At 41.2% G+C, this 24,166-nt stretch overlaps 1 protein-coding gene across 3 annotated transcripts in view; it reads left to right on the top strand.

Annotated features, from left to right (window-relative positions):
• LOC124124063 (multidrug resistance-associated protein 1-like) overlaps nucleotides 1-24,166 on the top strand; it is an 81,208-nt gene that overhangs the window by 37,861 nt on the left and 19,181 nt on the right. The window contains exons 15-23 of one of the 3 annotated variants that reach the window (XM_048392367.1): nucleotides 3,626-3,692; nucleotides 4,661-4,787; nucleotides 5,549-5,725; nucleotides 6,651-6,818; nucleotides 7,101-7,302; nucleotides 8,247-8,316; nucleotides 8,505-8,712; nucleotides 12,097-12,310; nucleotides 20,460-20,770. In XM_048392367.1, the coding sequence (XP_048248324.1) occupies nucleotides 3,626-3,692; nucleotides 4,661-4,787; nucleotides 5,549-5,725; nucleotides 6,651-6,818; nucleotides 7,101-7,302; nucleotides 8,247-8,316; nucleotides 8,505-8,712; nucleotides 12,097-12,310; nucleotides 20,460-20,770 (1,544 nt within the window). Of the gene's footprint in view, nucleotides 1-3,625; nucleotides 3,693-4,660; nucleotides 4,788-5,548; nucleotides 5,726-6,650; nucleotides 6,819-7,100; nucleotides 7,303-8,246; nucleotides 8,317-8,504; nucleotides 8,713-12,096; nucleotides 12,311-12,860; nucleotides 13,172-20,459; nucleotides 20,771-24,166 lie in introns of all 3 variants that reach the window. The other 2 variants (XM_048392368.1, XM_048392366.1) reach the window with 2 other exon arrangements.

The following is a 24,166-nucleotide window of genomic DNA, read 5'->3' as shown; positions in this document are numbered from 1 at the left end:
CAGACAGTGAGTCTTACAGTCTTATGTCTACAATGTGTTACACATGTACCACACACAGACAGTGAGTCTTACAGTCTTATGTCTACAATGTGTTATACCACACACAGTGAGTCTTACAGTCTTATGTCTACAATGTGTTACACCACACACAGTGAGTCTTACAGTCTTATGTCTACAATGTGTTACACATGTACCACTACACACAGTGAGTCTTACAGTCTTATGTCTACAATGTGTTACACATGTACCACACATAGTGAGTCTTACAGTCTTATGTCTACAATGTGTTACACATGTACCACCACACACAGTGAGTCTTACAGTCTTATGTCTACAATGTGTTACACATGTACCACCACACACAGTGAGTCTTACAGTCTTATGTCTACAATGTGTTACACCACACACAGTGAGTCTTACAGTCTTATGTCTACAATGTGTTACACCACACACAGTGAGTCTTACAGTCTTATGTCTACAATGTGTTACACCACACACAGTGAGTCTTACAGTCTTATGTCTACAATGTGTTACACCACAGACAGTGAGTCTTACAGTCTTATGTCTACAATGTGTTATACCACACACAGTGAGTCTTACAGTCTTATGTCTACAATGTGTTACACCACACACAGTGAGTCTTACAGTCTTATGTCTACAATGTGTTACACCACAGACAGTGAGTCTTACAGTCTTATGTCTACAATGTGTTACACCACACACAGTGAGTCTTACAGTCTTATGTCTACAATGTGTTATACCACACACAGTGAGTCTTACAGTCTTATGTCTACAATGTGTTATACCACACACAGTGAGTCTTACAGTCTTATGTCTACAATGTGTTACACATGTACCACACACAGACAGTGAGTCTTACAGTCTTATGTCTACAATGTGTTATACCACACACAGTGAGTCTTACAGTCTTATGTCTACAATGTGTTACACATGTACCACCACACACAGTGAGTCTTACAGTCTTATGTCTACAATGTGTTACACCACAGACAGTGAGTCTTACAGTCTTATGTCTACAATGTGTTACACATGTACCACCACACACAGTGATTCTTACAGTCTTATGTCTACAATGTGTTACACATGTACCACCACACACAGTGAGTCTTACAGTCTTATGTCTACAATGTGTTACACCACAGACAGTGAGTCTTACAGTCTTATGTCTACAATGTGTTATACCACACACAGTGAGTCTTACAGTCTTATGTCTACAATGTGTTACACATGTACCACACACAGACAGTGAGTCTTACAGTCTTATGTCTACAATGTGTTATACCACACACAGTGAGTCTTACAGTCTTATGTCTACAATGTGTTACACATGTACCACCACAGACAGTGAGTCTTACAGTCTTATGTCTACAATGTGTTATACCACACACAGTGAGTCTTACAGTCTTATGTCTACAATGTGTTATACCACACACAGTGAGTCTTACAGTCTTATGTCTACAATGTGTTACACATGTACCACCACACACAGTGAGTCTTACAGTCTTATGTCTACAATGTGTTACACATGTACCACACACAGTGAGTCTTACAGTCTTATGTCTACAATGTGTTACACCACACACAGTGAGTCTTACAGTCTTATGTCTACAATGTGTTACACATGTACCACCACACACAGTGAGTCTTACAGTCTTATGTCTACAATGTGTTACACATGTACCACCACACACAGTGAGTCTTACAGTCTTATGTCTACAATGTGTTACACCACACACAGTGAGTCTTACAGTCTTATGTCTACAATGTGTTACACATGTACCACCACACACAGTGAGTCTTACAGTCTTATGTCTACAATGTGTTACACCACACACAGTGAGTCTTACAGTCTTATGTCTACAATGTGTTACACATGTACCACCACACACAGTGAGTCTTACAGTCTTATGTCTACAATGTGTTACACCACACACAGTGAGTCTTATATCTACAATGTGTAACACATGTACCACCACACACAGTGAGTCTTACAGTCTTATGTCTACAATGTGTTACACATGTACCACACACAGACAGTGAGTCTTACAGTCTTATGTCTACAATGTGTTACACATGTACCACTACAGACAGTGAGTCTTACAGTCTTTTCTACAATGTGTTACACATGTACCACCACAGACAGTGAGTCTTACAGCCTTATGTCTACAATGTGTTACACATGTACCACCACAGACAGTGAGTCTTACAGTCTTTTCTACAATGTGTTACACATGTACCACCACACACAGTGAGTCTTACAGCCTTATGTCTACAATGTGTTACACATGTACCACCACAGACAGTGAGTCTTACAGTCTTTTCTACAATGTGTTACACATGTACCACCACACACAGTGAGTCTTACAGTCTTTTCTACAATGTGTTACACATGTACCACCACAGACAGTGAGTCGTATATCTACAATGTGTTAAACATGTACCATCACAGACAGTGAGTCTTACCACCATAGCATCTTTAACATAACTGGCTAAGTTCTGAAGACAGTTTACATCAGAAGAGTTTAACATTTTAACTACAGTCAAGTCTCTTATCTGACACTAATAATGGGAACTGATTAAATCAGTGCTATTTAGACCCGTTAATCAGACAGTCTAGCACTCCAACTCTGACCCACCTAATTTGCAACAATGTACCGAAATCACTCATTAATCAGTCTCGTTAATCCGACACAGTGATCAGCGTAGTACACAGCCAGTGTTTTGATGCGAGATGAGTCGCCTGGTAGTTGCATATTACAACGGCTGCAGAGATAAACTTACTTTACAATAAACAATTAATGCTTTAAATAAAGAAAACAGGATTAATCACATGCTTAGATTATCTCAATCACATTAAAGCCAGATACAAGTTCTCGCTATCGCTGAGAACATCCTGATACAGGTCACATCAGAACAACCTTTCGCGAACTGTGTCAGACCAATGAAATGACTAACAGTAAGTCAACGTTAGCTACTCGAAAGCAGCTTTCTTAGCTTTGCGGTACCAGTTTTTTCCATTCCAGGCAAAACTTTTTAAAGTATTTTGAATAAGTCATACATTCCCTAACAGTTTTTTTGTGTTAAGCTTTAGAGGTTGCATGATTAGAAAACATATGCTGCTGACAATGTAACATAACATTATGAATATTTCATTTTTCATATTTTTATGACATGTTTGTATCGTTATCTATTGTGTTGTTGTCCTATTTTTTATCACGAACATTGATACTACTTAATTTCGTTAATCCGACATAATCATTTGCAACCAACCATTTCATATTAACGGGACTTGACTGTAGTATGTCTTTACGATTATTACCAGAAATAAAGTCTAAATATGGGAAATATTTTGAGTGAATATGTTCATAAATAGGGCAAACAAGAATGAAAGCACTACACACTACAATTGACTACACTGTTTTTGTATTTATGGAGTTATAAACTTAAACCCTTTGTAAGAAACTGCTACATGGATTTGGGATTTTGTACTGTTTTTTTTATGTTCATATCATTATCTCCATAATCGCAAAAGTTTTGAAGTGAATTCTTACATATTAAAGACTTCCGGCCATGTTGATCATGTAGATTATACTTGATGTTCCAGAATTGGCTGTGAGTATTGACAATGGGGTGTTCACCTGGGACCCAGAGGCAGCCACTACCCTCAAAGGGTAAGTAGTGACTAGAGGCTCCTCACGGGAGAAGCAGCAGGATTGTCTCAGGTTGTCTGTTGTCACGGATGTCATATGTATCAGTATGTTTTAGGAATGTGTGATCAACAGGTGCTTGGGTTTGACCCTAATCCTGGTTCACACTGGTTCTTGATATGGTCATTGAAAAGTATCTCCAACTCACCATGAAAGATTTGTTAGGAAGTCTGTATACAGTAAACTATGGTTACATGTATAACGAACTCAAAGGGACCGTTGATTTTAAGCATATATATACAGCATATAAACAACAAATGACCGGGACTAAACAATAAGGTGGTTATATCGGTCAGTTCCTTATAAGGGCGGTCGTAAGAAACGTAGCTTACTGTATCTCTGTATTAGAGAGTGTGTTAACGTCCATCGCACCATTCCATTTGGCTCCTTTCTTTTGGTTCGTTTGGCTTACATATTTTTGTAACAGTCAGTGGTCAATCATCTTTTTGGAGTGATCTTGGGCGGTTGGGTAGCCTAGTGGTTAAAGTGTTCGCTTGTCACGCCGAAGACATGGGTGCAGTGTGTGAAGCCCATTTCTGGTGTCCCCCGCCGTGATATTGCTGGAATATTGCTAAAAGCGGCGTAAAAACCATACTCACTCACTTGGAGTGATCTCAGAACACAATTTTATGGAGGGGTAAAAAAAACAAAAGACCGAAATTGTTTTAAAAAGTCAGTATTTAATTCTCTTTCTTGATTGATCTACCCCCGACACATCATACAAAAAGACGTTAAAATATAGTACGTGGCCTGGCTGAATTAATGGGATAAAACAATGACTGGTTGGCTCGGAGTCGGTAAACTGTGTGGGGTATCCATGTTAAACTTCTGTTCAATAATCTTGAACTCAATATCAAACCGCATTTCACCTCTCCTCAACATTTGTCAGATCCATAGATTCAAGTAAATAAACAATTGTTGTTTGATTCCAGAATCAACTTCTCTGTGGAGGAGGGGTCCCTGGTGGCGGTGGTGGGGGTGGTAGGGGCAGGCAAGTCCTCCCTGCTGTCCGCTCTCCTGGGGGAGATGGACCGGATATCAGGCACGGTCAATGTCAAGGTCAGTGGCTTGCAGTGATAGTTGAATATTGCCATGACTCATAGACAAATCCTGCACGTTACACTATGCCCCTAAATTCTACAGGTGATAAAGAAAGACAAGTTCTATGGATGAACAACTTCTTTATTACAATTAGTGCGACGTTTCGGTGTAGATCCTAACACCTTTATCAAGCAAGTGATGGATAGTGCTGGACAACATAGGTATATAAACTTATTAACATCAATGTTTATACAGTAAATTGGAAGCCAAGGATTGACTAATGGGGTAGGGTAAACAACCACGGAAGCTGATTGGGATGATTGGAAGCCAGTGGATTAATTGGATGAATAGGGATTTGGCAATAATAAAGAAGTTGTTCATCCATAGAACTTGTCTTTCTTCATCACACCAACTTCTAAATGCCAGTGAAAGAAGTTCTACAGGTGATAGTATTGATATTACAAATCATGCATGTTACATTATTTATCCTGCCTGTGCCAAACAAAACTTTCAAGACTACTAGCCTGAATTTGGCTTTTACATCATTTTCAGGAGAATTTTGTGCTATCATGTGGACTATTATTAGCTGAGCTTACGAGACCAAACAGAATTTTACTAGACTCAGGCTTTGGACTAGTGTCTAAAGTTGCAGGCTGTTGATATCATAAGTTTTACAGTCGACAGTATTGATACAGCAAGTGTTGCATGCTACAGTGTAAAGATCCCAAACGATCCCACTAGCGTGTGAGGGAGGTTCACCATGTGTGTACATGTTCCAGGGGAGTGTTGCCTATGTGTCCCAGCAACCCTGGATACAGAATGCTACGCTGAAGGACAACGTCCTATTTGGGGAGACGTCTGATGATGAAGCATACAGAAAAGTGGTTGGGGCGTGTGCCCTGGACCCCGATATTGAGATGTTGCCGGCCGGTGACCAGACGGAGATTGGGGAGAAGGTGAGTGAATGGAAGACCAGTATTGTCCGGGAGCAACATTGTTTGTATGTAGAAGGGGTGCCACTATACAACTACCTCATGTATAGGTACTTATCTCGATTCATGAGCCACGATACCATACAAATTTGCTTTTAGCTAGTTTGACTTGCATGACAAGTTAATTTAGATTCAGTCTGTTGGCATATACAATCAGGTTTGACATTTTCTCTTTTGATTGGCAAAAGGCAAAAACGGAACACAAGCATAAATGGTTTTCAGTTCGGTTTTTGCAAAAGTTCAAAATCTTTTACCACTGCCACTGAATGTTGTAACTTGCACACAGACCACACAGACACAGGTACACCACTGACTTACAACAGATTGTCTTGTGTAACCGTCCTCTGACAACACAGACACAGACATACCATTGACTTACGCCAGATAGCCTTGTGTAACGTTCCTCTGACCACACTGACATAGGTACACCACTGACCTACGACAAATTGCCTTGTGTAACCGTCCTCTGACCGCACAGACAAGTAAACCACTGACCTACGACAAATTGCCTTGTGTAACCGTCCTCTGACCACACAGACAAGTAAACCACTGACCTACGACAAATTGCCTTGTGTAACCGTCCTCTGACCACACAGGACTCGGTACACCACTGACCTACGACAAATTGCCTTGTGTAACCGTCCTCTGACCACACAGACAAGTAAACCACTGACTTACGACAGATTGCCTTGTGTAAGGGTCCTCTGATCACACAAACACATGTAGGTACAATTGGATGCAGTATATTGTTTTCTGCAACCATTCTCTATAGTTGTGCTTTCTGGACACACTGTTGTGTGTTGTGTAAAACCCTGTGCCCACCACTGTGCCCACCACTGTGCCCACCTCTGTGCCCTGTTTCACCCTGTCCTGTCTATCCTGGTGGCAGGGCATCAACCTGAGCGGTGGACAGAAGCAGCGGGTTGCTATAGCCCGAGCCGTGTACCAGAACACCGATGTGTACTTGCTTGACGACCCCCTCAGCGCTGTTGACTCCCACGTTGGCAAACACATCTTCGACAATGTCTTAGGCCCAGATGGAATGCTTTCTGGCAAGGTAGGTATTACTAACCTGAAAGGTTTTTGTTTCTTTTTCTTTGAATTGCACATGCCAAGATTCGGGAAAAACACTTCATACTTCAGAAACAGTACTTCAAAAGATGACTCCCGTTATCTGTAACTCAGAACCAGTGCATATTTTATGATGACATCGGCTTTTTGTATGAAAGTTTATATTGCAAACTACAAAAAAATACTATGACTGATTTACCTTTTTCAGCCTTATGTTTGTCCATCCAATATCAATGTCGAGCGTGTTCAAGAGTGTTCTCGGTTTCAGACCAGAATCCTGGTTACCCACGGCATCAGCTACCTGCCAAGGGTGGACAAGATCGTGGTGCTGGTTGACGGGAAAGTGTCTGAGGTTGGGTCCTTCGGGGAGCTCATGGACCACGCAGGCGCCTTCGCGGAGTTCCTCAAGAACTACCTGACTGAGGAGCTTGGGGGGGATGACAAGGGGGAGGATCTCGGGGACATGGAAGGTAGGAACTCATACTCTTTGTAGTTAACTTTGTTGGAGATTCAGGGACATAATAGGTCCCCACTACCCCATGCTTCTAGAAAACACGTCCAGTGTTATGATGGAGTGGTTACAGTGTGTTACTGGGCTGACTGGGTCATCACACCCAAACGTCATGGATGAGTATTCATGTTATCAACCACTGGTTTGGATGGGTGGACTCCATAGCAACACTCACTACTATGGCTTGTACATTGCATTCTGAGAGGTATGAAGGGTTGCAGAAATCTTCTGAGCCTAGCTTTGATGGAATGCATTCATCATAATCCCTTCTGAGGTCCACACACTTCTGCCAATGATGCTGTTCTGACTGGATCCATCTGGTATAAAAGGCTTTCTCCTGATGGTGTAAAATGTCCCCCACAGCAGGACTGTTGTTAGTCTCTGGCTGATAGGGGGGAACCCAAGGCTCATCCATGGTTGAAAATCTCTCAAAATGAGCTTGAGAAATGATGAACCTGGAACGTTTCTGTTTCAGAAAGAAGCCTTGGAACCCATCGTGCTGAAACATGTGTCATGCCCAGTTCATTCCTCAAAATATTCTCAACTTTCTCCTGAGAAGTGCCTACTGTATTGGCATAATGTTTTTGTCAACATTTTCATTAGTGGTGGCAGTTGAAGGTCTTCCTGATCTTGGATCATCTTCAAGCACAATACCAGGTCGTTTGATGTCTGCAGAAATATGCTTTCTGGTTGTGTATTTGGTTCAAATGAAGCCTGTGAGTATGGAGAGTATGTACTTAATTCATGCAAACTGTTGACGGTGTACTGTACATCCTTTGTAGATGGGCTCACACCTCAAACGTCTTTGTGAATGTGTTGGCTGTGTCTTCTTTACAGATTTTCAGCCACCCCTCATGTGTATCTTAATTGCACTGGAATAACATACTCATGTTTGAATTTCAGATGTGAGTCTACGAGAAGAGATCTTGTCTCAACTTGGTTCAGTACTGGATGACACAAAGGATCTTCAGACGTAGGTTTGTTTCAGCAATTGTTGAAGTGTTGATGTCTTCTCTCCACTACACCTCACTATCACTTATGAAACGAATTTTACTGACGCTGTCAATGACATTAGATGACCTTTATTGCATAATTCGAAGTTGTATAATTTCATTTATGGCGACTTGATTCTGTTGCATAATTCTGTGACTTTGTTTACAGACAAGTTTCAAAGATATCGGAGCGTATTCGCACAGAATCGGATCACACACACGGCAGTAGCCATACCCTCAACTCCACTCACGATCTCCGACAGAAGTCTGACCACCATCTTGATGCCATCAGCAAAGTCAAGGTCAATGAGACTGAAGCAGATGGCAAGAAGCAGGAAGACAAACTGATACAGGCCGAGGGAGTGGAGACGGGCAGGGTAAGATGGTGGACATAGTGAGTTAGTGAGTATGGTTTTACGCCGCTTTTAGCAATATTCCAGCAATATAATGCCGGCGGACATCAGAAATGGGCTTCACACATTGTACCCATGTCGGGAATTGAACCAGGGTCTTCGGCATGACGAGCGAACGCTTTCACCACTAGGCTACCTGACCGCCTAGTGGACATAGAGTGGGTTCTTACTTGGAATGGGTTCAGTCATAATCAGCATATTTGTTTAGCCCAGTATTGATGTTATCTGGATGGTGCTCTTTCAACTGAAACTTAATATGAAGCCAGTTTATGCAGGGGTAGATTTCATGAGTTAACAGCTTATTTCATACTAGTTGCTCCTAACAGATATCAACATTTGTGGAAAAAAGTATTTTGTCCAGATTGTCTTGGGACTAGCAGACTAGTGTATGGCATGCCTAACCCGATGTGTGGCATTTTTGTTAAAGCCATCATCATGGGTACAAGTATATGGTCCAGTCTTGGTTTGCCTCCATGATGTGATGTGAATGGATGGTGTTATAAGAAGTGTGAAATCAGTAAAGTGGTTATTTTTCAAAATTTGTGTATATTTTCACAATAGTTTATTTTGTAAACCATGTTATGTACAGCAATATTTCTTGTTGCTTCATGGGTAGCCCAGTGGTAAAGGCGTTAGCTCGTCACACCGAAGACCTGGGTTCGAATCCCCAAATGGGTAAAATATGTGAAACCCACTCCTGGTGTCCCACGTCATGATGTTGCTGAAGTGTTGGTAAAATCCACGTAAAACCATACTCGCTTACTCACTCATTCGCTTCCTCACTCACCAAGATGACAAACTGTGAAATGACTGAAATGTCAGCAACATACACCCTTGGTCTTACTGGGTTAGAACTGGTCCCCACCAACCTATGTCGTAATGGCTGATTCAGTGGTCAGGCTCGCTGACTTGGTTGATGGCTTTTCATAGTACCCGAAGGTGTTGACCATTGTTGACAGTATTGATCACTGGTTTGTCTCATCCAGACGTGATTATTTTCAGGCCGTCATCCAATACTTGGAATATAACTGAGTGGGGTGTTAAACATGAAACATACAAAGAGTGGGGTGTTAAACATGAAACATACAAAGAGATGGGTGTTAAACATGAAACATACAAAGAGTGGGGTGTCAAACATGAAACATACAAAGAGTGGGGTGTTAAACATCAAACATACAAAGAGTGGGGTGTTAAACATGAAACATACCAAGAGTGGGGTGTTAAACATGAAACATACAAAGAGTGGGGTGTTAAACATGAAACATACAAAGAGTGGGGTGTCAAACATCAAACATACAAAGAGTGAGGTGTTAAACATCAAACATACAAAGATTGGGGTGTCAAACATGAAACATACAAAGAGTGGGGTGTTAAACATGAAACATACAAAGAGTGGGGTGTTAAGCATGAAACATACAAAGAGTGGGGTGTTAAACATGAAACATACAAAGAGTGGGGTGTTAAACATGAAACATACAAAGAGTGGGGTGTTAAGCATCAAACATACAAAGAGTGGGGTGTTAAGCATCAAACATACAAAGAGTGGGGTGTTAAACATGAAACATACAAAGAGTGGGGTGTCAAACATCAAACATACAAAGAGTGGGGTGTTAAGCATGAAACATACAAAGAGTGGGGTGTTAAACATGAAACATACAAAGAGGTGGGTGTTAAACATGAAACATACAAAGAGTGGGGTGTTAAGCATCAAACATATAAAGAGTGGGGTGTTAAGCATCAAACATACAAAGAGTGGGGTGTCAAACATCAAACATACAAAGAGTGGGGTGTTAAACATGAAACATACAAAGAGTGGGTGTTAGGCATCAAACATACAAAGAGTGGGGCGTTAAGCATGAAACATACAAAGAGTGGGGTGTTAAACATAAAACATACAAAGAGTGGGGTGTTAAGCATCAAACATACAAAGAGTGGGGTGTTAAGCATGAAACATACAAAGAGTGGGTGTTAAGCATCAAACATACAAAGAGTGGGGTGTCAAACATCAAACATACAAAGAGTGGGGTGTTAAACATGAAACATACAAAGAGTGGGGTGTTAAACATGAAACATACAAAGAGTGGGGTGTTAAACATGAAACATACAAAGAGTGGGGTGTTAAACATGAAACATACAAAGAGTGGGGTGTTAAGCATCAAACATACAAAGAGTGGGGTGTTAAACATGAAACATACAAAGAGTGGGGTGTCAAACATGAAACATACAAAGAGTGGGGTGTTAAGCATGAAACATACAAAGAGTGGGGTGTTAAACATGAAACATACAAAGAGTGGGGTGTTAAACATGAAATATACAAAGAGTGGGGTGTCAAACATGAAACATACAAAGAGTGGGGTGTTAAACATCAAACATACAAAGAGTGGGGTGTTAAACATGAAACATACCAAGAGTGGGGTGTTAAACATGAAACATACAAAGAGTGGGGTGTTAAACATGAAACATACAAAGAGTGGGGTGTCAAACATCAAACATACAAAGAGTGAGGTGTTAAACATCAAACATACAAAGATTGGGGTGTCAAACATGAAACATACAAAGAGTGGGGTGTTAAACATGAAACATACAAAGAGTGGGGTGTTAAGCATGAAACATACAAAGAGTGGGGTGTTAAACATGAAACATACAAAGAGTGGGGTGTTAAACATGAAACATACAAAGAGTGGGGTGTTAAGCATCAAACATACAAAGAGTGGGGTGTTAAGCATCAAACATACAAAGAGTGGGGTGTTAAACATGAAACATACAAAGAGTGGGGTGTCAAACATCAAACATACAAAGAGTGGGGTGTTAAGCATGAAACATACAAAGAGTGGGGTGTTAAACATGAAACATACAAAGAGGTGGGTGTTAAACATGAAACATACAAAGAGTGGGGTGTCAAACATGAAACATACAAAGAGTGGGGTGTTAAACATCAAACATACAAAGAGTGGGGTGTCAAACATGAAACATACAAAGAGTGGGGTGTTAAACATCAAACATACAAAGAGTGGGGTGTTAAACATGAAACATACCAAGAGTGGGGTGTTAAACATGAAACATACAAAGAGTGGGGTGTTAAACATGAAACATACAAAGAGTGGGGTGTTAAACATCAACCATACAAAGAGTGGGGTGTCAAACATGAAACATACAAAGAGTGGGGTGTTAAACATCAACCATACAAAGAGTGGGGTGTTAAACATGAAACATACAAAGAGTGGGGTGTCAAACATGAAACATACAAAGAGTGGGGTGTTAAACATCAAACATACAAAGAGACATAAACCCAGCTCAGTCACTCACTCTAAGTTGCCTTGTGTGTATAACCTCTGTCTCTGTCTTCAGGTGAAGTTAGGTGTGTTCATGGCCTACATCAAGGCTATTGGTCCCATCCTGTCAGCCATCATCCTTCTCTTCTACCTCCTGTACAATGCCGCCAGCATCGGCTCCAACGTCTGGCTCAGCGACTGGAGTAATGATGCCGAGAGGTTCAACCACACCAACACTGCACAACGGGACATGAGGCTAGGCGTGTATGCAGCTCTGGGATTTTCTCAAGGTACAATTCCATCTACCATAATGAGATCTGTGAATGTTCTGTGTTATGCTTGATCCCAGGAACCAAGGCTTGCCACAAGAGGCAATCAAGGGTCAGACTTGGTGACATGGTTGATGCGTGTTATCAGTACACAAAGGCATGGGATGTTACTCAGTCAAACTCGGGTTGTCTGAAACAGACTTGATTATGTACAAACTGCCTTCATACAGCTGGAATATTGCTGAGTGCAGCGTCAACAGAATGAATCTTAATGTGTTTTTGCATGATGTCCTGTTTCAGTGGTTTCTGTTTCTTACAGAATGTGGAAGGCTCAGGCGACCCAGTTGTCTGTGGTGCGTCCCTTGTGCACGCCAGAATCCTATAATTGTAGGTTTGAATCCTGGTTTGCCCTGAGATGTTTCTAGGTTTGTCTTCACCATACTCGTGGGTTTCACCAAAGTGGTAAACATTTAGGACCTGTATCACTTCAGGCTTTCCCCACACATCATGCTAAGGAATGCCAGGTGACATTTCAAGGTTTACCACATGACCTAACCATGTTATGTTTCAGGTGTCGCCATCTTTATTGCAAGCGTAGCACTCTACCTGGGCCATATCCGCGCTGGGCGGACACTGCATAGTGCTATGCTGGACAATGTATTCTCCTCCCCAATGTCCTTCTTTGATACTACTCCGCTCGGGCGTGTTCTCAATCGTTTTGCAAAGGATGTGGATGTTGTAGACATTTTATTGGCACCAACGACATTTTACCTCATCACCAGCATCATTGCTGTATTGGCAGTCATTATTATCATCAGCACGACGACACCATTGTTCCTCTGTGTGATGATTCCTCTCATGTTCCTCTACATGATAGTGCAGGTCAGGTGACATCCGATGACAGTGATTGGCTGAGAGGTGTAAATTGAAGTCATTAGCCTGTTTGTGATAGCTAACCTTGTAAGATTCACACACTTTCCATATGATCGAAATTGGTCAAATTTCTTCTTACAACATGACTTTGGTGTTCAACAGTCTAAAAATCTGATCATTTTTGTGTGATCAGTGAGTTTGTACTGTGATGACCAACAATCAGGGTTGCCTAAAAGTTGGCCAGGCCGGGCCAAGGCTGGCTAGCGTTATTATTGGCCACTTACTCTATTATCGACAATTGTACCTACATATTATTTATTCACAATATACACATGACATTAATGAGCCATCACGAACCACAAACATGCAACAGAAGTAAGTTATTGTGAGTAAATCGCTTGAAATCCGGAAGTTGAGCAGTTGGTGTGTGTGGCTGATCTAGGTTACATGTAAAAGAGGATTCGTAAACAACATAGGATTTGAATTGTATCATATACTTCCAACTATAGTAATATAAATTTTCATCTGTCCACATAGCTGTATCTAACTATATACGAAGATAAGATGACATTATATATGGCATTCAGCTCCTGTAAGCAAGAAAGTTAAAGAAAGCCATTTCATTTTCCTCTCACATCTCAATGATGGGAATCTCAAGTGTTTGGTCCAATTTGGTGTATGATGTATCATGAAATGTGTTATCTACAGAACAAGTTTTAATCTACCCAAACGAAGTAGACTTTAATTCGTATATAAGAAGGACTCGTTCATCAAAGTGAAACCTTATTTCCTCTATATTCGCAACATGGCCCCCGCAGTGTTTCTCACCTAAATCAACTTACACCTTACAGCTGCATCATGGAATGGGTTTTAATATAAAGAAGACTATTTAATGTACCTAAATGCCGCTTTATAGTGTCACAGATTGTAGCATTTATACAAACATGTTGGTTATGTTAATTATCAACACAATGACGTATAACATGAAATATGGAATGTATACCTCAATTTTTATATGCATGTGAATATACGAGGTAGTGATTCCACAAAAGGATTGCAAAAGGGTTTAGTATTACCCGCTGGCCCGGCCCGGCCCGACCTGACCCGACCTGACTTTACTTGGCCCAACTTATATACACTAGCAATCCCCAGCATATACACTTTTGGTGTTTTACAGATTCATCCGCTGTGTGAATTTAGCAACAGTCTATTCACAGGCTCTTTAATAGACTAATTGAAACCTTTAGTCGAACATCTCATAGCAAGGGATAAGTGGGGGAGCTCAGTGGTCAGGTTTTCTTTCGTAAAGCAGGACTTGGTTTGATTCCCAACGTGGGTACAATGTGTGAAGTCAATCTTCAAAATCCTCTGATATGTCTAATACTGCAACAAATGGCATGGCTAATTAATTACTCACCCACTCACTGTCAATACAGGACTACAGATATACCTTGAATGCTGACAGTGCTATATGCAGGCATCAATTTACACCTCTCTCAATGGCTGTCATGTATAGTTGTGTGAAGTGTGGCACCCTCCTGTGCTAGACAGTGAATAACTGCTTCATGCATTAGGTCACTAATTATGCTTTGTGCACAAGTCGGCTTCAGATTTAATGCTAGTTATGTTTAAAGTTTACAGTTAACACCAGGTGTGATGTAGGATAATAGATCACGAAGGGGCACAGGCTTGTGGGTTTCATCATGTTGCTGCATCAGTTCGGGCATTCCGCCCAGATCAAGCTGACACACCATGATATAACTGAAATACCATTCAAACTCACTGTGTCACTTCAAAGAAGCATTGTGTCATGTTATATTTATCATTCCAAACTGTCTTCCTCAGGAGATATCTCCTGGGTGAGGTCAAGCAATATGTCCTGACTGGGTCAAGCAATATGTCCTGGGTGAGGTCAAGCAATATGTCCTGGGTGAGGTCAAGCAATATGTCCTGGGTGATGTCAAGCAATATGTCCTGGGTGATGTCAAGCAATATGTCCTGACTGGGTCAAGCAATGTGTCCTGGGTGATGTCATGCAATATGTCCTGGTTGATGTCATGCAATATGTCCTGGGTGATGTCATGCAATATGTCCTGGTTGATGTCATGCAATATGTCCTGGTTGATGTCATGCAATATGTCCTGGGTGATGTCAAGCAATATGTCCTGGGTGATGTCAAACAATGTGTCCTGGGTGAGGTCAAGCAATATCTAATGGGTGAGGTCAAGCAATATCTCCTGGGTGATGGCAAGCACTATGTCCTGACTGGGTCAAGCAATGTGTCCTGGGTGAGGTAAAGCAATGTGTCCTGGGTGAGGTCAAGCAATATCTCCTGGGTGAGGTCAAGCAATATCTCCTGGGTGATGTCAAGCAATATGTCCTGACTGGGTCAAGCAATGTGTCCTGGGTGATGTCAAGCAATATCTCCTGGGTGAGGTCAAGCAATATCTCCAGGGTGAGGTCAAGCAATGTGTCCTGGGTGAGGTCAAGCAATGTGTCCTGGGTGAGGTCAAGCAATATCTCCTGGGTGAGGTCAAGCAATATCTCCTTGGTGAGGTCAAGCAATATCTCCTGGGTGAGGTCAAGCAATATCTCCTGGGTGATGTCAAGCAATATGTCCTGACTGGGTCAAGCAATGTGTCCTGGGTGATGTCAAGCAATATCTCCTGGGTGAGGTCAAGCAATATCTCCAGGGTGAGGTCAAGCAATGTGTCCTGGGTGAGGTCAAGCAATGTGTCCTGGGTGAGGTCAAGCAATATCTCCTGGGTGAGGTCAAGCAATATCTCCTGGGTGAGGTCAAGCAATATCATCCTGGGTGAGGTCAAGCAATGTGTCCTGGGTGAGGTCAAGCAATATCTCCTGGGAGAGGTCAAGCAATGTGTCCTGGGTGTGGTCAAGCAATTTCTCCTGGGTGAGGTCAAGGAATATCTCCTGGGTGAGGTCAAGGAATGTGTCCTGGGTGAGGTCAAGCAATATCTCCTGGGTCCTGAATCTGTCCTGAATTTTTCGTATATTTGTTACAAATATGCAACTCATATACGAAAATACAATTTCCTCTTTAATTCATATAAATGATAAGCCAATCTGTCCAATTATGACAGCCCACTTTTATTACGGAAGTTGCTGTAGTCGAAATAGAAAATAAGCTATAAAATTATTAACTGAGTTGCGGAATCCAATGGTTGTATGGTACATATCATCAGTCTTTGATGTCTCGAACACAGAAGATTCTAACAAAATACTAATTATTCCCCCGGCATATAATGCAGGGGGATATAGCGATCAGCCAGTCTGTCTGTCTGTCCGTCCGTCCGCCTGTCTGTCTGTCTGTCCGTAATCATTTCCTTTTCCGGGGCAGAACTCGAAAACCATTCAGTGCATTTGGTCGAAACTTGGCAAATCTATCAGTCACATACTGAAGTGGTGCCTTTTGATATTTTGGGATTTTTCGAATTTGTATTTTTAAAAATTTATATGGAAAGAAGTTGGACATAGACTCGATTTGGGATGGGGTTTGTTTCTGGGGCAGAATTCGAAAACCATTCAGTATGTTTGATCGAAACTTGAAAAATGTATCAGTCACGGGCTGAAGTGGTGCCTTTTGCTTTTTTGTAATTAAAATTTTTTTTCATTACAAATCTTTATGGAAAGAAGTTGGACAAGGACACAATTGCTAGTTTCACTTGTTTTTGGTTTATGGAGAGTAACTCGAAAACCGTTCATCAACAAAACTTGGCAGATATATCAAACAGATCCTGATGATGGTGTCTTTTGTTATTTGCAGATTTTAATTTTTCTTGATTTCCATGTCAACAACTTTGATTTTGACTGTTCATATTGGTGTGTACCTGACATAGAAATACAAAGTTCTGAATCCCAATTCCATGGTATTGTTTTGATAGCTCAATAACTACTCTTGTATACGGACAGACAGATTAGAGAGAAATACTCTCATCAAGATGGACTTAATGTGACAGTCAGATGATTTGTGCTTTCGAATATTTGGGGGCCGGGGGTTAGTCATCTTCTGATGACTCTTGTTTTAGTTTGGGAAATTAGGCAGCTATGCCAGGCGTCCCAGGTGACATTTTAAGGTTTACAACATGACAGTACCATGTTATGTTTCAGGTGTCGCCGTTCTTATAGCAAGCGTAGGGCTTTACCTTGGCCATATCCGCGCTGGGCAGACACTGCATAGTGCTATGCTGGACAATGTATTCTCCTCCCCAATGTCATTCTTTGATACTACTCCGCTCGGGCGTGTTCTCAATCGTTTTGCAAAGGATGTGGATGTTGTAGACATTTTACTGGCACCAACGACCTCTGACCTCGTCACCAGAATCATTGCTGTATTGGCAGTCATTATTATAATCAGCACGACGACACCATTGTTCCTCTGTGTGATGGTTCCTCTCATGTTCCTCTACACGATAGTGCAGGTCAGGTGACATGAGGTGTCAGTGATTGGCTGAGAGGTTTACATTGATAGACTGCCAATTTTGAACTCTTCAAGTTCACTTTGATTTTGCACTTGGATTGATAGTTCAATGGAGAATATTGTGACATGATTAACTTTATTTTCGGTCTTTGCCAAAAACTTTTGAGTCCATGAGCCTGAACTTTGCTTTCAGCATAATTTTTTGTACTTGGTAATGTAACCGTATGGACCTTTGTTAGCTGTTGAAACTAGACCAAACAGAATTTTACCAGACTCTGGCCTTAGTCTCAGGCTGCATTTTGTAAGATTCACACACTTTCCAGTTGTTCGAAATTGGGATAATTTACTTTAAAAATGTGACTTTGGAGTTCAACAGTCTGAAAATCTCTGTGATTTAATCAAAATCGTGTGTGATCAAGAATTTTATACTGTGATGGCCAACAATCAGCTGATGGCATTTCACAGATTTATACGCTGTGTGAATTGAACAACAGTCTATTCACAGGCTTTTTGATTGACTTGGTCAGGTGTTCTATCGTAAAGCCGGACTGGGTTTGATCCTAATATGGTACAATGAGTGAAGCCAATCTTCAAAATCCCCTGATATGTCTAATATTGCAACAACAGTTATGGAAGATTTATTACTCCTCAACTCAATGTCAACCCGGGGGCGGTTGGGTAGCCTAGTGGTTAAAGCGTTCGCTCGTCACGCCGAAGACCCGGCTTCGATTCCCGACATGGGTACAATGTGTAAAGCCCATTTCTGGTGTCCCCCGCCGTGATATTGCTGGAATATTGCTAAAAGCGGCGTAAAACCATACTCACTCACTCACTCACTGCCAACCCGACACAACAGATATACCTTGGTGCTGACAGTGCTATATGCAGGCATCAGTGTACACCTCTCCCAATGGCTGACATACATGTATGGTTGTGGGAAGTGTGGCGCCCTCCTCAGTCCCCGCGCTAGACAGTCTACAGCTGCTTCATGCATTAAATCAGTAATAACGCTAGTATGTATCCCAGCTCACTGACTCACTTCTAATGAAACATTGTGTTGTTATACCAAGACTTGTCCTCCAAAACTGGCTTTGTCTTTGGATATATTGCTTTCCAGACCATTGTGATGCCATGAGCTACCATGACATTACAATTAAATGACATCACTAATCTCTCTTCCTTGAGCTCAATAAACCCAACTCACTCACTCATGCACGTTATCTGTGTGTATATTTATGCATTCATTTCATAGCTTCTATCCCTGTCTATGCCTAAAGCTGCCAATGGTTATTAAGCCCTAGAATCACAGAATGTATCGTGTAACTAGAGATTACTACACGAGTGGCTGTCAAATGCAATTTTTCTTACGAGTTGCAGTAATCTGTTTCTTACACATCCTAAAAATCTAGTTTGAATAAGCCAAAAAACAACAAACCCACTGCCCTCCGGCAGTTTATTTTCAGAAGTCATTGCTTGAGAACCATTTCTTTTCTTTTTTTCAGCCATACTTATCATACTTAGTGTGACCTTCCACAAAAATGTTTCATTTATATCTGTGGACTATAAAGCAATGTTGATAATGGATAATCAAAGAAGATTATTATGCACCCTAAGTCCATAATGTTTCAACACTGATTTTGGTGAATTTAGACTGAAGCACGAGAGACTTATAATCAGGAAAGTGGCCAACCATTTAATCTCTGACCTTTGGTCATCACCATGGAGTAGCCAATCAGTGACCTGGAATTCAATTTCAGACATGTTTGATACAAGTTATCTCAGATGGGTTTCTCCCTAACAGGTGTGTTAGAATCTGCTATGGTGGATGTGTACATATTTTCTTGAGAACAGTGCACACCCGAGTATAATGCGCACCCCCCTCTAGTGGATTCAGTATTTTTTATTTTATTTTTTTCGAATATTATGCGCAGAAAAAAAAATTACACTGTACCCCTCCCGTGAATTCAGGTAAACGAACGGGTGATAAAAAACTTGGTCAGTAGAAATTTGAAATTTGAGATATGTTGCTAAAACCTCTTTCCTGATACAAAGTGATAGACCAGTAGCTCCTTGTCTGATATGCGAACATATGCTTTCCCTCACCAGGATTTAGAGTCTGTGGATACTGATGATATTTGATTTGCTTACACCAGTTGATGTAGCACCCAAAGTATCTGTGGTGTCCCGTTGTGATATGGCTGCAGTGCGGATCGAGACTGCTAGATCTCACTCATTATCTCTTGCTCACACATCCATTATGGCCGGAGCAGAGACAAGAGTTTGTACAACTTCTCTTGAGGAAACATCACCTATTGGTGGATTTCATTGAAGAATGTCTCATAAGGATTAAGTTTCCAACAGGAAGATCAGGATCAGGGGGCGGTTGCGTAGCCCAGTGGTTAAAGGGTTGGCTCGTCACGCTGAAGACCCAGGTTCGATTCCCCACATGGGTATAATGTGTGAACCCCATATTCCGGTGTCCCCGGCCATGATATTGCTGGAATATTGCTAAAAGTGGCATAAAACCATACTTATTCACTCACTCAGGATCAGAATGTGACCATGTCAAGAACACTGATACTGTTCTGTTTCAGCTTAAAGTTACCAAGTCAAGAATATGATGATCCACTTGTTATTTTAAGTACATTGTGATGCTGCTTTCCTAGTATTCTTCAGGCTGACAACTATTCATGATGAGTTTGTGCGGTAATTTCACGTGAGATCTGACAGCTTCATACCGATTTCATCACCATTTTTTGAGGTGTGACTGTTTCTTTGCTGTGGTAAAATATCATTTTCCGAGGCTGTTATAAGACGAAGTATGAGGTAAACACTATCCCCATCTTCCTGTCTCCCCAGGGCTGCTGATAATGGCATGTGCGCTGGCGACACAGATTTCGGGAATTGCTGCCTCTCGGAACCTGCATCATGAAGTGATCGTGTCTCTGCTCAACACCCCTCTTTCATACTTTGACCAGACCCCAATCGGCCGAATTATGAACAGATGTTCTGATGACATTGCTGAGATCGACCTTGTAATGCCCTTCACAATAAGGTCAATGTTCAATGTCATATTGGGCGCTGTTGGAATGTGTGGCATCATCTTGTACACGACACCCCTCGTGGCTGTGGCCATCCCAGTCCTTGTCATTGTCTATGTCCCCATCCAGGTAGGACAGAGTTATATGTGCATGTGGTCAACATGTTGAGTCAAGATGATTGCAGGGCTGGTTGGTTGGGCTGTAACACTAGCTAGAGCTGTCTCGGTGTTGTAGGTTGGACATTACATTGATGGATCCAGTAATTACTCCCTTGTGTCCGGTCACTTTGGGTTAGATTGTGTAAAATCGGATATTATTGCCTATGTTTTTGACTAACTTGGAGCCCGAGGATGCTTGTGTTTCCTTATTGTGGTAACGGAAACTGTTTGGGGGGATTATATTGTTCATGGTCATTTATGAATCTATGAGTTCTTGGGGAACGAACATCTGACAAAGGAAAATGTTTAGGGTGAAAGACTTTATTCTTGTAAATACTGCGCTTGACTGGTGCTCATTCTTTTCCTAACCCATGCCTTTGTAACCAGGGGCTTCTTTTATGAATTCAGTATCACGACTACTAAACATAATGCTTAACACTTCTGAAGTTGTGAAATGTGAAAAGCTCTGTCTGAAGGATGTGGAGAAAATACAAGATGAAAATGAGGAATAGGCAATATTTGTAATCAAGATTATGGTTGTAAAATGTTTTGACAAATTGAAAGCTTTATTATGAATGCTGCCGTGGTAAATCAGAGGTTTTAAATCACAATAACAACCTACAAAACAGCAGCTTTAACGAAGGTATTACAGTGGAAACTAATATTCAAAATGTGAGATCGGTATTTATGAAAAATTACTTATTTTATCTCACTGTCCTTCAGGAAAAAGACTGTCATATTAGAATATATTTTTGGTGTAAAAAAGAGTTGAAAGATAAATTTCGTGGTTTATGCTGACAGAATGAAATATTTATATACAACAGATATATTATTCCAGAATTTAATTGCCCACTATTAATGGTGCATATAACACACGAGTGCGTATTATACGTGAATAAATAAATCTTGTGTACATTGATCAATCGGAAGGGGTGCTAATTGGGATTGTTCACTTGTCAGTATATTAGCAAATATCGCCATGGGCGCTTATTAGAACGGGGCACTTATTACGTCGAATACGGTAAATGTAATAATTAATAGTATTTAGCTTTTTATAGTATTTTCACCACATTCGGATAAAACATTTATCTATAACAAAACATGATATCTATATGAATGTAAGCAGTTAGCATGCAGTCAATTCACTTTGTTTTTTCATATCAATGACTTTATCATTTTAAGCTTCTCTGCTTGATATCAGCAATAATATACGTTGCTTAGATGCTGCCATGAGCAACATTTGTAGTTCCTTGTGCACATCCACCACACCTCGGGCAACACTGGCCCAATCATCTTAAGCCTATTGCTGTGCAACTCTTATTCAGCATGCCAGAATCCTGTGATTGTGGTTCAAATCCTATTTTTGTCCTGATCATGATATATTGTTCGACAGCAGCATACTCACGTTCATGGGTTTCCCTGAAATGCTACCCGTGAAGATCCGGGGTAGAATAGGTCTTGAGCAACCCATGCTTGCCATAAAAAGCGACTATGCTTGTTGTAAGAGGCGAATTGCAGGTCATAGATCCCAATTGCGTGGATCGATGCTCATGATATTAATCACTGGATTGTCTGGTCCAGACTTGATTATTTACAGACTGCCGTGATATAGCTGGAATATTGCTGAGTGCGGCGTTAAACAACGAACCAACCAACCAACCCTGAAATGGCATCCTGCATCATTTCAGGTTTTCTTCCACATTAAGGTGATGTACAGTGATATAAATTAAATACTGTTCAAAGCACCTTAAAAGCTTTATAACCTTGGGAATTCTGTTTGGGCATGAGGTCAAGGTCACAGGATAAGTCACAAGACATAAGTTGCACGATGTTTGTGGTTACACTTTCTCAAATAGTACCATGAAACTTTGTATATTTCTTGTCAAGGATAGGTCCTGCTTTGAAAAGTTTTAAGGTCAGTGTAAGGTCAAGGTAACATTATGTTTGTGAAACAAGTTGCATCAGATTCTAATGCATCATGACGTCTACAGGCAAAGACTTCATCCGACTTCATAAGTGTCAATGACATGCCTTTCAAAGATCAAGATCATCCAAGGTCAATAAGAAATTTGTTACCGGTAATAGTGTGGGTAATATTTATGGCTAGTTATATTTGTACTGCACCTGTTAGCTTTGGATATTTTTCATTCCTAAGAACTCGTGACTGTTTCAACATGTCACACAAGTACTTGGTCCTTGCATAGTTTAGACATTTGCTCAATATTTGGAACACAGGTCATAAGACCTCCTGAATGTTCCTTCATATCATTGTGTGATCCGAGTCTCTTTGTGAATTCCAATAAACATCAGCATATGCTGACAATAAGAATATGTCCATATCATCTAACTTATCCATGGGGACTCTAGGTTAGAATAGGTCCCAAGCAACCTATGCTAGTCGTAAGAGGTGACTTACGTATCCATGGGAACTCTAGGTTAGAATAGGTCCCAAGCAACCTATGCTAGTCGTAAGAGTTGACTTACGTATCCATGGGAACTCTAGGTTAGAATAGGTCCCAAGCAACCTATGCTGGTCGTAAGAGGTGACTTACGTATCCATGGGGACTTTAGGTTAGAATTGGTCCCAAGCTACCTATACTGGTTGTAAGAGGCAGCTTAACGTATCCATGGGGGCTGTAGGTTAGAATTGGTCCCAAGCAACCTATACTGGTTGTAAGAGGTGACTTACGTATCCATGGGGACTTTAGGTTAGAATTGGTCCCAAGCTACCTATACTGGTCGTAAGAGGCAGCTTAACGTATCCATGGGTGCTCTAGGTTAGAATTGGCCCCAAGCAACCTATACTGGTTGTAAGAGGTGACTTACGTATCCATGGGGGCTCTAGGTTTGAATTGGTCCCAAGCAACCTATACTGGTCGTAAGAGGTGACTTACGTATCCATGGGGGCTCTAGGTTAGAATTGGTCCCAAGCAACCTATACTGGTCGTAAGAGGTGACTTACGTATCCATGGGGACTTTAGGTTAGAATTGGTCCCAAGCAACCTATACTAGTCGTAAGAGGTGACTTACGTATCCATGGGGACTCTAGGTTAGAATTGGTCCCAAGCAACCTATACTGGTCGTAAGAGGTGACTTACGTATCCATGGGGACTTTAGGTTAGAATTGGTCCCAAGCAACCTATGCTGGTCGTAAGAGGCAGCTTAACAGATCCATGGGAATTGCTGGTTAGAATACATCCCGGCAATCTATGTTTGTTGTAACAGGGGACTCATAGGATCAGGTGCTCAGCCTGGTGATTTAGTCGATAGTGTGTCATCATACCCAATGATGTGGATTGATGCTCATGATGTCAATGACTGTGTTGCTTGGTCCTTAACTCAATTATTTACCATTGCTGAGTACAGT

This window comes from Haliotis rufescens, unplaced genomic scaffold, assembly GCF_023055435.1.
Source record: "Haliotis rufescens isolate VD_foot unplaced genomic scaffold, xgHalRufe1.0.p SCAF_11, whole genome shotgun sequence".
NCBI classification, from domain to species: Eukaryota; Metazoa; Mollusca; class Gastropoda; order Lepetellida; family Haliotidae; genus Haliotis; species Haliotis rufescens.
This window is presented reverse-complemented; position numbering and strand designations above follow the sequence as displayed.